General features: G+C 35.5%; 1 protein-coding gene across 1 annotated transcript; it reads left to right on the top strand.

Moving 5' to 3' along the window:
* Nucleotides 1–14,454: 14,454 nt before the first annotated feature.
* Nucleotides 14,455–15,393, top strand: LOC147826097 (olfactory receptor 1J21-like). Its single transcript, XM_004849632.3, has one exon. The coding sequence runs from the start codon at nt 14,455–14,457 to the stop codon at nt 15,391–15,393; it is 939 nt and encodes a 312-aa protein (XP_004849689.3).
* The last annotated feature ends 1,277 nt before the right edge of the window (nt 15,394–16,670 follow it).

The following is a 16,670-nucleotide window of genomic DNA, read 5'->3' as shown; positions in this document are numbered from 1 at the left end:
GACGATCTTTTCAAGTAGTTATCTGTCCATTTTGTTGTTGCTATCAAGTTCCTGTTAATCTTATGTGACAGTTTCTCGATTTCTTGTGTCTTCATATTGAGTATATTTTCCTGTTAAATTGTAAGCAATTACTGGGGCAAGATTTGAACAGGATTTGAGTAAAACTTGGTAAAACTCGAGTAAAAGAAGATATAGATGAAAGTCTTCCAGGCAATGGTATCTGGAACCCAGGGAAGTAGTACTGTCATGTGTTAAATCACTTACACTGCTTAATGAAATGAGAAATCTTGCAGAGTCAGGAAGTTTTAAAAAACAATCTCCATACATGAAGAGAAAGAAAGAAGTGCCAATAGTGTTATATGATTTTAGAAGAAGGTGTCATCTCAACTCCTGACTTCTAGAAAAGCAGGTAGATCAATTGTTGCAATATAATCACAGCAACAGGTGATCAACCACAATTTACAGGACCCAGAAACCACCACTGAAGTATAATTATCTTGCAAATAATTTCTTCATTCAAATAATAATTTTAATGCAAGTTGAATTTAAACAGAACCAAATAATAGTACTTTAAAATATTTTTACATTGGATGATAAACACATAATATTTATTTTCTATCAAGCATTGAAGAAACAGAGTTAGAGAAGACCCCTGGGCACTCCCACCAGCTGCCAGGATACCAGTGCAGGCACCTGCAACACCCCACCCCCCACCCCTCCCACCCTCACCTCTGGCCTCTTGACTGTGCTGCTACCTGGTTCCACACTACAGAGGCACAGGGGGGCATAAAGGACATTGTCCTGAGCTGCAGAAGAGAACAACAGATAGAGGGCCTCTCTCAGGCACCCTGATAAAAATTGAAGCCCACTGGAAAAGTGACTAGCATCTCTGCAATAAAGGCACACCAGATCACCATACTTGGTTAGTTGGAGGGATCATCACCTCCCATTGCAACCTGGACTATCTTCGGGGGAAGGGCAGCTGGAACATGCAATAGAACCTTGCAGAGTTCAAACATGCAGGAGGACAGGGAGCTCAACTTGGGACTTGTAGCCAGAAATCAGACTGAATCTCATGGGTCTTTGACTGGCTTGCTGAGACTCATTGACATATCTGCACACTGCTGCCCATGTTGTCTATTGTGACAGCAGAAACATATCCTGAAGGAGGCCCTTCATTTTTATCTTTTATTTGTTATTTTCAAAATTATCACTTTCTTTTACTCCTACTTTAAATGTTTTTCTTTTTCTACACTTTTCAAATTTATTTTTCTTTTTCCTTTCTTTTCTCTTTTCTTTCTCTGTCTCTCTCCCTCACTCCCTCGCTGTTCCACATTGTTCTTCATCTCCCTTTGTGTTCCTGTTCTGGCCCTAATTAGTATTTCTTCTTTATTTTTCTTTACATTTCTTTTTCCTTCTCTTGCCTGTGTCCTCAGGCCTCACTGCTAACTTTTCCTATTCATCTACCTACCTATCCCTCCCTTGCCAATTCCTTCTAACTCCCCATCCTGAAGGGTAAAGTTGCTATATTGAAGAGTTTATTCCCTATAAGCATATGTTGGGTTGGTCTTTCATTTTGATTTAATTCACACAGTTAAAGGTGATAGATTAATAACTACCAAAAAATGTCATTTTCTAAGAGGTACTTCTTGCTGTGGTGTGGCTGATTATATCACTTGGGCTAAGGTGCTGTGATTGATCTAATAAGTTGTCCTTCCTGTTATAATGAAAATGAGATAGCCTCAGAGCCATTAAAGACTTAAAACCTAAAGACCAGCTATATCTGGAAGACACATCTGAGAAGCAATCATTCCATAAGTGTTCTAAATACATCAACAAAGATACTAAAAAAAGCAACTTCAAAGTATCAACCCAGGAATTAAACCAAAGACAGTACCAAAAACAAAAATGAGAAGACATTTAAGCAAGTCACAACCTCAGACTTCCACTCCACCAAGGGTAAGTTCTGGGGGAAACGAGGTGGAAAAGTCTGATAATTGACCACCTGGACACCCTGAACTGATAGCACAGGAAGTAACAAAACAGATGAATGAGTCTCCAGAAAAATTCAAAGCAGAAATAATCTCCCAGATAACTACAGACATGGTGAGCATAGTGAAAAACAAGATTAGAGGATCTAGAAAAGAAACAGATTAAAAAAAGGAGATGAGCTCAGAAACATTCTGGAAGCCGTGAATGCCCAGCATAAGAAAGAAATGGAAACCATGATGGCCTAACATAAGAAAGAAATGGAATCCAAGAAACAGATTCAAACAGATATTCAGGATATTAAAAACTCCACTGAAAGTTTGCACAGTAGATTAATGAAATTAGAAGATAGAATATCAGATATGGAAGACAGGGTTGCAGTTAAGGACCATGAAAACAGAGATTTCTTAAAAATAGAAAGGATGCATGAGAAATCAATCCAGCAGCTGCTAGATGATGCAAATAAGAATAACATAAGACTGATAGGAGTCCACGAAAAAACAGGAGAAAGTACAATTGACATAAAAAAAAAACTGTTCACAGAAGTAGTAGAAAACTTCCCAGAGAGAGGTGGAGAATTGGACATACAGATAAGTGAGGCATATAGAAGTCCAACTAGCCATGATCAAAAAAAATCTACACCTAGACATATAATAGTCAAGATTGCAGAAAACAGAACAAAATCCTACAAGCAGTTAGAAAAAAGAAACAAACCACCACAAAGGAAAGCCCACCAGAATCGTGGCAGATTTCTCAACACAAACCCTCAAATCAAGGAGAGCCCGGAGTGAAGTATTTCAAGCCCTAAAAGAAAGTAACTTCCAACCTAGAGTGTTGTATCCGGCAAAATTATCTATCAAAATCGATGTGGAAATTAGATACTTCCACAAAAAAGAATACACGAGAAATTTCATGAACACCAAACCAGCATGTCAAACAACTCTAAGCAATATCCTAGAAAAAGACAAAGAAGGTCACAACTCAATGAGGCCCAACAGAGGGAAACCATCAGGGCAAGGTAAAAAACTAAAGGGACCTTGAGAAAAATAAGAAATAAAAGAGCCAACAACAGTAAAATATCATGGCAAGGCTGAGTCAATTTCTATCAACATGAATGTTAATGGCTTCAATTCACAAATCAAAAGACATAGACCCACAGAATGGATTATAAGCAAAATCCAGCAATATGCTGTATACAAGAAACACACCTTACTCAAAAAGAAACTTATAGACTGAAAGTAAAAAGATTGAAAATAGTTCTCCATGCCACAGGAACCCAGAAAAAAGCAGGCATAGCAATCTTATTTGCAGACAAAGTAGATTTCAAACCAAAACTAATTAAGAGAGACAAAGATGGTACCTACATCCTTGTGAAGGGAACAATCAAAGAGGAAGAGATGACAATCATAAATTTATATGCACCAAATATAAATGCATCCAACTATACAAAACAAATATTAATGGATATGAAAAACCAAAAAAGCATTAATACAATTGTAGTGGGGGGCCTCAATACCCTACTATCACAAATAAATCATCTGGACAAAAAAATAACCAAAATTCTAGAAGTGAACCAAGCTGTTAAACAAATGGGCTTAATAGATGTCTACAGGGTGTTCCATGCCACAACATCAGAATGCACATTCTTTTCAGCTGCACACGGGTCATTCTCTAAAATAGACCATATGCTAGCTTATACAACATGGCTAAGTAAATGGAAAGGAATTGAAGTTACCCCCTGTTCATAATCAGACAGTGCAATAAAATTGGATATCAATAACATACGAAACCACAAAATGCCCACATCACATGGAAATTGAATAACTCCCTGCTGAACATCCAATGGGTCACAGAGGAAATTAAAGTAGAAATTAGACAGTTCCTACAAGTAAATGATAATCCCAATACAACATAGAGGACTCTATGGGACACAATGAAAGCAGTTCTATGTGGGAAATTCATAGCAGTGAATGCCCATATTAGGAAAGAAAAGAGAGAGCTCAAATAAATAACCTAATGCAGAAACTCCAGCTCCAAGAAAAAGAAGAACATAGCAAATGCAAAGCTCATAAAAGAGAGGAAATTATAAAGATCAGAACAGAAATCAATGCAATGGAGACTAATAGAATGATACAAAAAATTAATGAACCAAAGAGTTGGTTTTTCAAAAGAACAAATAAAATCGATAAACCTTTAGCCAACCTTATTAAAAAGAAGGAAAGAAAAGGCTCAAATCCATGCAATTAAGAATGGAAAAGGTGAAGTCACAACAGACCAAGCAGTAATCCAGAGGATCATCAATACCTACTGTGAGAACCTGTACTCTGATAAAATGAAAAACACAGAAGAAATGGACAGATTCCTAGATACATACGAATTGCCAAAATTAAATGAAGAAGATATAAATATTTTAAACACACCAATTACAATGAGTGAAATTGAAAAGGTAATAAAAAATTTACCAGCAAAGGAAAGCCCAGGTCCTGATGGCTTCAGTGCTGAATTCTACAAGACATTTAAAGAAGAACTATCACTATTACACTTTAAACTCATCAAGGAAATTGAAAGAGAAGCAAAGCTTCCAAATTCATTCCTGAAAGCAAGTGTTACTTTGATTCTAAAACCAGAGAAATATCCAACTCAAAAAAGAGAACTACAAGCCAATCTCCCTAATGAACATAGATGCAAAAATCCTCAACAAGCTACTGACAAGCAGGATACAGAGGGTCATCAAGAAGATCATACACCCTGACCAAGTTGGATTCATCTCAGGGATGTAAGGATGGTTCAACATAAGTAAATCAACACTATATTAACAGAGTCAAGGACAAAAATCATATGACCATCTCAATATATGCAGAAAAGGCATTCAACAAAATCCAACACACATTCATGATAAAAAAAATTCAGAAAATTGACATGGAAGGTCTTTATTTCAAACTGATTAAGGCTATCTATCAAAAACCAACAGCCAACATCATACTAAATGGTCAAAAACGGAAAACTTTTATGCTAAAATGAGGAACAAGACAAGGATGTACACTATCACCACTCTTGTTCAATATTGTTCTGGAAACATTAGCTACAGCAATCAGACAAGAGAAAGAAATAAAAGGAATAAAGATAGGAATGGAAGAAATTAAACGGCCATTATTTGCTGATGATACAATACTTTACATAGAAGAACTAAAAACCTCCACCAAAAGACTTCTAGACTTAATTGACAGATTCAGTAGAGTAGCTGGATACAAGATCAACACTCAAAACAAAATAGCCTTCTTATATACAAATAACAGACTCACTGAGAGAGAAATTAGGGAGAAATTCCTTTTATAATAGCATCAAAAAAAATGAAATACCTAGGAATCAATCTAAAAAAGGAAGCAAAAGATGTCTACACTGTAAACTGCAGCACTGTGAAAAAAGAGATCAAAGAGGATATAAGAAAATGGAAAGACATTTTTTGCTCCTGGATAGGAAGAACCAATATAGTGAAAATGGCCATACTTCCAAAACTACTATGTAGATTTAATGCAATACCAATTTAATGCAATACCAATGGCCGAGACACTTCCAGTTGCACAATATACTTCACAGAACTAGAGAAAATAATCCAAAAATTCATTTGGAACCAGAAGAGACCTAGAATAGCAAAAGCAATTCTAAGCACCAGAGACATGCTAGAGGGTATCACAATCCCCAAGTTGAAACTATACTACAAAGCTACTGTGATAAAAACAGCATGGTACTGGCAAAGAAACAGACCTGAGGATCAGTGGAGTAGATTAAAAGATGCAGAAACAACTCCAGACATACTCAGCCACCTCTTCTTTGACAAAGGAGCTAACCACCCTCATTGGAGGAAAGATAGCCTATTTAATAAATGGTGTTGGAAAAACTGGATTTCAACCTGCCAAAGATTAAAACTCCATCCATACCTATCACTATGCACTAAACTAAGATCAAAGTGGATTAAAGATCTAAATATTAAAACAGAAACACTAAACTTGGTGGAAGGTAAGTTAGGTAGAACTCTTGAAGATATTGACATAGAAAAAAATTTATGAACAAAATGTCAGTAGCACAGGAACCAGCACAAAGAATCAACAACTGGGATCTCCTCTTATTAAAAAGGTTCTGCACTGCAAAAGAAACCACCAACAGAGCTAAGAGACAACCTACAATGTGGGAAAAATTTTTAGCAGGTGTACCTCAGACAAAGGACTACTATCTAGAATATATAAAAGATCAAATCCCCCAAACTTAAAGACCCAATTCAAAAATGGGCATCTGAAAGGAACAGACATTTCTCAGACAAAGAAGTAAAAGCAGCAAAGAAATATATGAAAAAATGTTCAATATCACCGGTCTTTCTAGAGATGCAGATGAAAACGACACTGAGATTCCACCTCACCCCAGAAAGAATGGCTGCTATCATGAAATCAACCAATAACAAACACTGGTGGCAGTCGGGAGAGAAAGGAACCCTTCTCCATTGTTGGTGGGTGTGCAGACTGGTGCAACCACTATGGAAATCAGTATGAATATACCTCAAAGAACTAGAAATAGAGGTCCCATTTGACCCAGGTATTTCACTGTTGAGTATCTTCCCAAAAGAATTAAAAGAATCATACCACAGCAATATCTGTGCACTCATGTTTATAGCGACACAGTTTGGAATAGAGAAAGCTTGGAAACAGCCCAAATATCCATCAACTGGAAACTGGATAAAGAACATGTGAGGTTTTTAAAAATAAAATGGAGTACTACTCAGCCATAAAGAAGGAGAAACTACAGACATTTATATCTAAATAGATGCATATTGAGGCCATATTTTTAAGTGAAATAAATAGGACACACATGTGTAAATACTAAATAGTATCTCTAGTTTGAGACACTGAAAGTGTAAATAAGGATTAAAATTTTTAATATGAATAACTGATAATTTGAAATAAGACCAAAAGATCCAAAAGTTTAGGGGAAATTGGAGGGGATAGGGAAGGGAAAGAAGGGAATGGAAAAATTATGAGAAAAGAAAAAATGGAAACAAAGTGTATGTAAATAGGCAAGGGAGGAGGGGGTGAAGATCACACATGTATAGGTACAACTACCCAATGATTAATGTAAACATACTGTATTCCTAAAATACAACAATAAAAGAATTTAAGAAAAATAAAGAAACTAACAGACCTAGAGATATATGAAATGAATTTCAGATCAGTTTTGTAAGGAGGTAAGTGAGAAGCTTATATTGATGGATATTTTAATATATTGTGGAAAACTTGCCTCAGTAGAATATTTTGTTCCCCAGGTCTAGTGTTGATGATGAAATATGAGTTCCCTCATTCTGTGGTTCATAGAGTGAAGACATTAGAGTGTTTCTGGTGCTCTTGAAATGGCATGGGATTCAGAAGCAAGAAACACTGGTTCTGACATCAACTTCTAGCTAGGTCTGTGATGGAATCTACATCACATTCTCCCCCCAGTACACTGTGAGGGTAAGCAGCTTTGTGGACTCACAGGGTCCTAATGGCTGCCTTGTGGTTATTAGCATTTAACTTTCTATACTGGATCAATATATTATATTTAGGTGATTTGGAAAATGGTAACCTAAAATTTTAAATTATGAGGTTTACATCAAAACCAGCATTTCACACATGCACCTTTTAAAGGCATAATAAGGTTATATTCTAGATAACGTAATGGTTTCTTGGTACCCATAAGTAGTCAAGTCATAGATAGTTCAGAGATGAGAATGTTACATTTGGGAATTACATTTACATTTAAAAACATTTTGTATTAAGCCAAAATACAGACCTACTAAGTTTGGCATATTCATTGAGCTATCTTTAGTGTTTCTTCTAAAAAACAGGTGACATTTGTAACAACGATAAAAATTTCTATACAGAATCTACTTCCTCAGTCTTATCTAGTTCCATTTAAAAAAATATGTTCTATTACATTACATAGTTAAGTCAAAATCAATTACCACTCTGAAAACTTGCTTTACCCTAAGTTCTGACTAGATAAAGCAGTCCAAGTTTTACTATGGACTGTTTCTATAAAACTGCCATTGCTTCCAGTTTTGTTTTGTTTTGTTTTTTTAAGGAATAGAATATACTTTCACAAATTTCCATAATGTGTCTTAAGAAAAGGAGGCACCACCATAATTATGAGATTGCTGAGGTAGTGTTTGGAATTCTCCATATGAGCCAATCAATATAAGGAAATGTACATATATTGTTAGTGTTGTAAACAGTGCAGCCTGAAGCCTGAGTCTATCCAGAATGGATGTAACAAATTTTGACATCATGTTACAGATAACTAAGCATTGAAAAATAAACCAAAGAACCGCAGTATATTCTACCTTTAACTTTTTGTAAAACATGTTTTGTGGATACTTTCAGTTTTACCATAAGGCTGATATATTTCAATATTTTGAAAATATCAGTATTAATTTTGAGTTGGCAGAGGTAACCTAACCAACTACCTTTGGTATTAAGAGATATTTTTCAATAAAATTATTGAAATGCAATCCTTTGCTGAGTAGTTTTGTTTCTCTTCTGATTTAATTATTTTAGCAATGAGATACAGTGATAAAAGGATTTCTCAGTATATTTAAATTTTACACTAAAGATGGATGGAAGAAGAAACAACATTTTTAATAATTTATTAATTGACCTTTTACTTCTAATTTTTTTAGACATAAGTATGTTTAATGTGCATTAAAAAGGTGTGTCCATGCATGACTAATTACTTATTATTTAGGTTGACTACTGCTACGGATGCTATCCTACAAATTTACCCTTAGATTCTGCCTACTTGAAGTTTTGTGCAAACCCTGTCACCTAATTAAATAGCATTTTAGTAGGGTGGTCAGTCAACCTAATGACAGCATTAGGTTAGTATGCTTGGATCAAATGGTAATTATTAATGAACAAAAATAATTATGGTTCTGAACTATTCGTGTTTAATTGAAATTAACAAGATATAAAGTAGTTATTACAAGAAATTACTGGCCAAAATAAAACTGTTTTGCACTTGATAAAAAGGCATAACTGAATTACACAAAACCAAAGAATGGAGATTTCAAAAATTTTAATCATTTACTGTTTTTAGATCTAAAAGCAATGTATATTGTATAAAAGAGAGTATTTATTAGTTACTTTGAATGAACTAAATTTATGTAATCTTATCTCTATAAATGTTTTATCATTAGACAAAGCTGTGAATGACAGCCTATTTTGTTCTCAGATGTATACACATCTCTACTCCCAGGTAAAAACAAGATGAGTATTAACCTAAGAAAATAGTCTTTAATTTAACCAGTAATAAACTTATTATTGAAAACATATTACATGTTAGCATTTAAATAAACCTTAACTCTTTATTTATATTTTGAGTTTTGTACATAAGAGAAACCATATGATATGTAATCTTGTGTGTCTAATTTATTTTACTTAACATTATGGTCTCAAGGTACATCTATGTCCCTACAAATGACTCACATTTGTCCTTCTTTATGGCAGAGGCTTACAATTCAGTTTCTTGAGCAATTAAAAGCCAAATACCAGAAAACACAAAAACTTCTTTTGATGAAATGCCCAACCATTGTTTTTAGTCTAAGTTTTGTAAGTTTAACGAAGGGCTGTTTTAACATCTTATGAAAACCTTGTTGCTTTAGATATAGAAGGCTCTTTGACTAACTTTCTAATTGCATTCAACTTAATTCCATGAAATGATTTTTTAAAAACTAATATTTACTGAGGTGGAGCACAAAGGCACCCTAAGGAAAAATTGGAGGAACCACATATTCTGGAGAAACTGAAGCAAATTGGTTTAGGCAGGTGTTTTTAGCCTCAGAGGGAGTTTTGTCCAGTAGTCCAGAAAGTATAAGGGGTCCTCCAGGGAAAAGTTTTCATGCTTTTTAATATATACAATTATAAATTTGAATATAACTCTTAGCAACTTGATAAGGAAAGGAATATTAAACCTTTCTACTTTTATACATTTATAATTTATGAAGACACATTTAATAGACAAAATATATTCATTTTCTGTAAATCCTAGCACTGTATTAGCTACAGGAGCTGGTGGCTCAGACTGGGAGGACACTATCTAGTTCTTCATGCCTCAGCTGGAGCATCTGGTACCCAGAAGCTCAGAATGCTACAAAAGGCAGAAACTAAGAATGAGGAGGACTGCAGTATACATGGAGGAGGGGCTAGGACATGGGACCCTAAGAAGAGCTTCCAGAGTTTAATGTTTGTCTAGGACTAAAGAACAGTTTCAGACCACACACTGGGATGAACTGTAGTCAAAGAACACTTGTTGGAGGTGGAGTTCCTGATGGGGGTGCTCCTCAAAACTCAGGGCAATGGTCCAGCACCAGTTCCAGAGGCAAAACTAGCTCCAGTATCAAGTCTACCATGAACACCAAAAGTAGAGTTAACTCCAGAGCTGAAGGCAGCTTCCTAGCTAGATCCTATTTCAGTATTGCCAGATCTACCACCACCTCTACGTGGAGCTAGTTATGGTTTCAAATCAGAGTCAGACTCACCACTAAGTCTAACATTGTTTGTGGAGCTACATTTACCTACGCTACAAGATCCAGCACCAGAGCCAGATCTGGAGACACTTTCAGCAAGGTATTAATGTATTGTTAAAGCAAAGAGAGGGTGGAGGAAATTTTGTTAGTCCTTGATTTCTATGAAGGACCTTGAAATGATTCCTGAAGTCTAAATATCTTACAGGACTTCCTCATCCAAATAGTAATCCCAACCACAGATTGTTTTTTTTAAATAAACAGACCCAGAATAATAATATTTATAAACATTAACACATCTTCATTTGAATAATGAATAGATGATATTCATTTATAACCAGATATTGAAGAAATGGAACTGGAAATGTATCAAATGGATTTGGGATATATATATATATATATTTTTTTTTTTTTTGAGGGGGGAGACCAGTCTCCAACTAAGGACTTGTGTTTGTGAGGCAGGCAGTGGCAGCATTGAGCTAAATTCCCAGCCCTTGGGGTATATTTTGTAAAAAGTTCCGTGGAAAGCTTGTATGAAATGTTTATTTTATTGTATTGTGAGAATCTTGCACCAATGGAATACTAAAATGACAGCTTCTGGACAAGAGACAGACTCATATCCACTATATTCTGTTCCCCTGGATCCACTGTTCACAATGAAACATAATTTTCCTCATTATTTTTAGCCAGAGAATGAAGGTATTAGAGTGTTTCTGTTGTTTTTGATGTATCATGGGATTTGGAAACAAGATGCTTGGATTGTCAAGTCAATAATCACCTGCTTTATGACCAACTCTGAATTACATTTTCTACAAAGTAAACTGAGAAGACAAAAAGCTTTGTGAATCCCCAAGACTCTAATGGCTGCTCCATGGTTATCATTATTCCTCCAAGGGTAAATTCTCCAATGGCTTCCTGAACAAGTAGTTCTACCCTCAAAGGAGCCCAGCAAAGAACCAAATACTGTGTGTTTGTTGCTAATTTTGAGTTGGGGGATGAGAGATTGCTCCTCAGGTCTTTTCTGTGGTTTGCAAAATTAGAACTCACATCAGTTTCTTAGGACCTGTGAGCTGATGTACATCACTGTATCTACTGGGTGTGATTCTGAACTGGTAGCTCTTCTGCAAGCTGCAAGGAAACTTTGAGCCCATGGAGACTCTGCCTGTTTCTCTGCACTCCTTGTCTTCTAGAGAGAAATTGGAAAGTTTCCTCTGCTTTGTCTCTGAAGGTATCTGTGGTCATTGCTTAAGGGTTCATATCAGAGTAGGAGCAGAATTAACATTTCATAGTATGATTGACTATGGATGTGTCCGTCCAGTGTATGCTGCTGATCCCTAAATACTACCTCACTCACAGCACAGTATGAAGAAAAGCTCTGGGTAGAATAATTCATCTTGTGCTGAGTATGTAACTTTTGGAATGATAAGGCAAAGCAATTCTTTTAGAATAATCTATCTGAGACTGAAAATACATTTAGTATTAAAGAAGACATTGGAAAAACATATCTGCTTTTGCATATCTTTAACTCTGGTAAATATTGTTGAGTTTTCTTGCAAATTTCACATCAAATCTCTGTAATTTTATTTCTCTCTGTTGCCACAATCCAGCTATAAGCAGGTGGCTTTTTTTAACCTAATGTATATTATCCTTTTATTCAGATACCTTATGATTCTCTTCTCTTGCTATAATCTGATTTCTACCAAGGAAACAACAAGCTATTTAAAATTTTTACTCCTTTCTTTTCTTAAATCTTCTCTGCAGTATACTACTTGTCTAGAATAGAGTTTAAATTTTTTTTACAGCCCCAAAGGCCTTATATCCTCTGTTTTCTTTATAATTCTCTCCAAATATTCCCAGGATATCCATGGTCTTGAGCTGTCTCTGTTGCTCAGATGCCATAGCCTGGTATATCCCAACACTTCACTAAGGCATCCATATTTATATTCTTCCAGTGAGAGGTTCTTCATTTAGGAGTCCCTTAAATAAGACATATAAATGAGCTTCCTTATAACCTTAGCCTCTTTTAATTTGACAATCTATCAAAATCAATTTCTCTCAAATTGAATTTCTAGGAATTTATTATGTGAAAAATGACATGAGAAATTATATTTATTGCTATATTGCTGGAAATGGCAAAATATTAAAATATCTACTTGTGCAACATCCAGCTAATTATCATTTTCACTGTGATAAACCAATAGATATTAACATAGAAATGAGTAACATGACTATGTACATAACACATCTCATATAATATGACAGTGAAAGGATTTTTAGTATAATGGGATTTAAAATGTAGGAAATATAAGATAATATCAATCAAGTTGAGATAATTGGCCTGATATGTAAACTTCATTTACCGCCACAATGAATGATGAGTCAGAGTGTGCCATGTCTTCAGCTCTCAAATGCAAAAAATAAGTCAAATGCAAGTTGCATAAGTCTTTATATACACTATGAATTTCATTTTTTTCAGATAGACCATCATGGTCTCTTTACTATTGTTTTGTGTTCGCTCAAATGAATAAATCTATTACAAACTGGTTTGGAGGAGAAAGAGATTAGAAAAGTATTAACAATGTTAGAATAGGGAAAATGAAAGAAATAAAAAAAATATATGAGAAAAGGAAAAAAATAGAAGCAAGTCTTTGTAAATAGGGAAGAGTGGAGGGGGTGGAGGGGGTGGAGGGAGGGCAGGGGCATGGGGAAAAAATAAGAACCAAGATACATCATGTAAAGGTACAAGATCCCAATGACGAATGTAACTGTATTGTATACCTAAAATGTACTAATAAAGTTAATGGAGAAAAAAAGAATGTTAGAATAATGACTAGTACCACTGCAGTTAAAAATCTTTACCAGAACCTGCTGGGAGTAGTGGTGCATATCTGTAATCCTAGCACTCAGGAGGCTAAGGTATGGGGGATTGCCACAAGTTCAAGGCCATCCTGGACTACAAAATGAGATCCTGTCTCAAAAAAACAAAACAAAACAAAAAACACACACACACACAAAAAAACTTTGCCTGAAACCTAGGATAGGAAACATAAGAAAGGAGAAAGTATTGTTTGTTGGTTCTACTCAGATGTTTACAGTCTCTTATTTGTCAGATCCGAAACGTGACCAGAAAAGCCAGCTATTCCCGTTTTCTCACATTTTCAGTAGGAATGATTTAGATGGATTTGGGGCAAGAATAAGGTGGGGATGGGAAATAAAAATAAAAACAGACTTTTACTTTATATTCCATGAAAATTCCTATAAAATGGGTAATGAAACACTGAAAATGTGAATTGTGAAAACATTTTTTAAAGGAAGAGCCAGTGGCCGAACTACAAAATATGTGCAAAGATATTTTATGTTATGACACACATTCATGCTCTCAAAGTACTTCAACCCACTGCATATATTTTCCCCAAATCTTCACATCTTACAGGCCCAAAGCAGCCAACCCACTGGATTCTTTTACTGTGATCTAATCATTGGAAATAATGTGTTAGCAAAAGAGTACTTCAGAGACATGAGGAAAGTTGAGAGGTCAATAAACCTTTAGAGATCATCTATTGGTTTTTTATTAATTGGTACTGACCTGTCCTTGTGTTGAAACCATAATCTCAGATTTTTGTCACACTCTCTGGGAATTTTCATGTTAAAACTATTTCTGAACTGATCATCATTCATAGATTTTGTGTTTCTTCGAAGAATGTTGAGTTGATTTTCAGGTGGACAAATAATGTCCTTTGTCTAAATCATTACTAGCCCACGTATGGAAAAAAGCCTGATATATACAGATTAAAATTTGCAAACACTGATTTGTTTAAAAATAAAAACCATATTTTTATCATGTAATAGTCACAATGGCTTCTCATTTTTCACAGGTCTATTTCCTTTCTGCATCTTCAGCATAATAGAGAAGAAAGAGCATGAGGAATGATAATCAGAGCAGTGTGTCTGAATTCATCCTCTTGGGGCTCCCTATCAGGAAGGAAGAGCAAGGCATGTACTATGTGCTGTTCCTGGTCCTGTACCTGACCACAGTACTGGGGAACCTGCTCATCATCCTGCTCATCAGGCTGGACTCCTGCCTCCACACCCCCATGTACTTTTTCCTCAGCCACTTGGCTCTCTCTGACATTTCTTTCTCATCAGTCACAGCTCCAAAGATGCTCATGAATATGCTGACTCATAGTCAATCCATCTCTTATGCAGGGTGCATTTCACAGGAATTCTTTTTCTTCTTATTTGGTGGTGTTGATAGCTTCCTTCTCACTTCAATGGCTTATGACAGGTATGTGGCCATCTGTCATCCCCTCCACTACAACGTCATCATGAGTCATATCCTCTGTGTCCTGCTAGTAATTTTGTCCTGGGTCCTATCCTCTGCTGCTTCCCTTGTCCACACTCTCCTTCTCGCCTGTCTTTCTTTCTCTAGAGAGAACACTCTCCATCACTTTTTCTGTGAGCTCCCTTCCTTACTTAAGTTGTCCAACTCAGACACCACCATCAATGACCTGGTCATTCTCATTGTTGGATCAATGGTTGTTACTCTGCCATTCATGTGCATTCTGGTATCTTACGGCTGCATAGGGGCCACCATCCTGAAAGCTCCATCCATTACTGGAATCTGGAAAGCCTTGTCCACATGTGGTTCTCATCTCGCTGTAGTCACTCTCTACTATGGAGCAATTATTGGGATCTTCTTTTTTCCCTCCTCCAATAACACTAATGACAAAAATATCATTGTCACTGTGTTGTACAATGTGGTCACACCCATGCTGAATCCCTTTATCTACAGTCTGAGGAATCGGGATATGAAAGGAGCTCTCAGAAATCTGCTCAATAGAAGAAGTTTGTCAGTGTGATAAGCATTGTATTTCCCATTGTCTGAATATGAGAAATTCCCAAAGACACATTGGATCCTTTCTTTGAATTGTTATTTCTTGGTGACTATTGATAGAACATTCTTTTTTACACCTGTGTTCCATGTTAGACATAGTTTTTCTGGTTGTGCTGTTGATTTTAAGAGTATTGGGAAAGCTTCTTACAAGCATACCTAAAATATTATCTTTTCCTATATTTCTGTTTTTCACATGTTTTCTTTCTTCTAGAAAAGCTTTAAAGTTTTATGTAGTCACAGCTGTTATTCTTTTTAATGGGATGACATGTAGTCTTTTGTGGCAAATGTTTTTTGCCTGGTTCAACATAACAAAATTTTTGTTCTGTTAGGCAAATGATTTTACTTTAAAATATATTGTGAATTTATTTTTCTTAGTAACATGAATAAGAAATATAATTTGATTTTTGTTTGTGAGTTGTTTATTTTAAATTACAAGTAAAAATTGTAAATATTCATAATGTACCATGTGATTTTTGATACATTTATTCATTGTGTAATGTTAAATGAAGGGAACATATTTATTTCCTCAAACATTTACCATTTCTTTTTTGCAAAATCAAAAGCTTTTATTCTAACCTTCTTCAAGTATACAATACATTAGTATCTATATTCACCCTACTGTACCAAATTTATACCAAAATTTATTTCTGCTGTTTAAACTATTTTGTACCAATTGACCAACCCTTTTCCATCTGTCTTTCTTCTCATTTATCCTTAGCTATTTGTATTTTTTTGATCATTGCCCTATTTTACTTTTAGTTCTATTCTCAGAGTAATGGAAATTAGCACATAACTATTTTTTTTTCTGTCTCAAAGAGAGTAAGTTTTTTTCAGAAACTCAGATGAGATGGCTTTATCCAGATAGAACAAATACGTATCCCACTTGGTTACTCGACGTTTCATTGAAGCTCTGTATGTCCTAGTAAGGTCACCTGGGTAGCACACATAGAGATGGTAGATATTTCATGGACTTTCATATGGTGATATGAGTGTGGGTGATTGACTGGTCCACTCTGAGAAGGAGATTCAGCTTTGCTGGGTATGGGCTAATGAATGGCCAAGAAGGGTGGCAGCAGGTTAGCCAAGGTGGCAGGGTATTAGGCAACAGAACTGAGTTCAAGCAAGATTTCAGTGTATGAAGTATACTAATTTTAAAATGAAAAAAGTATTTCTCTACTAAACTACATAAAAGCAGTATCATATGTTTGAAATGGTAAAGTTTCATCTTTAGTCCTTGGGACT

Source organism: Heterocephalus glaber, unplaced genomic scaffold (genome assembly GCF_053883595.1).
Source record: "Heterocephalus glaber isolate CG9 unplaced genomic scaffold, H.glaber_assembly_v1.0 deba00001479, whole genome shotgun sequence".
Taxonomy (NCBI): Eukaryota; Metazoa; Chordata; class Mammalia; order Rodentia; family Bathyergidae; genus Heterocephalus; species Heterocephalus glaber.
This window is presented reverse-complemented; position numbering and strand designations above follow the sequence as displayed.

Coding starts and splice junctions, on each gene's coding strand:
- LOC147826097 (XM_004849632.3), top strand. CDS start 14,455: ATGAGGAATGATAATCAGAGCAGTGTGTCTGAATTCATCCTCTTGGGG.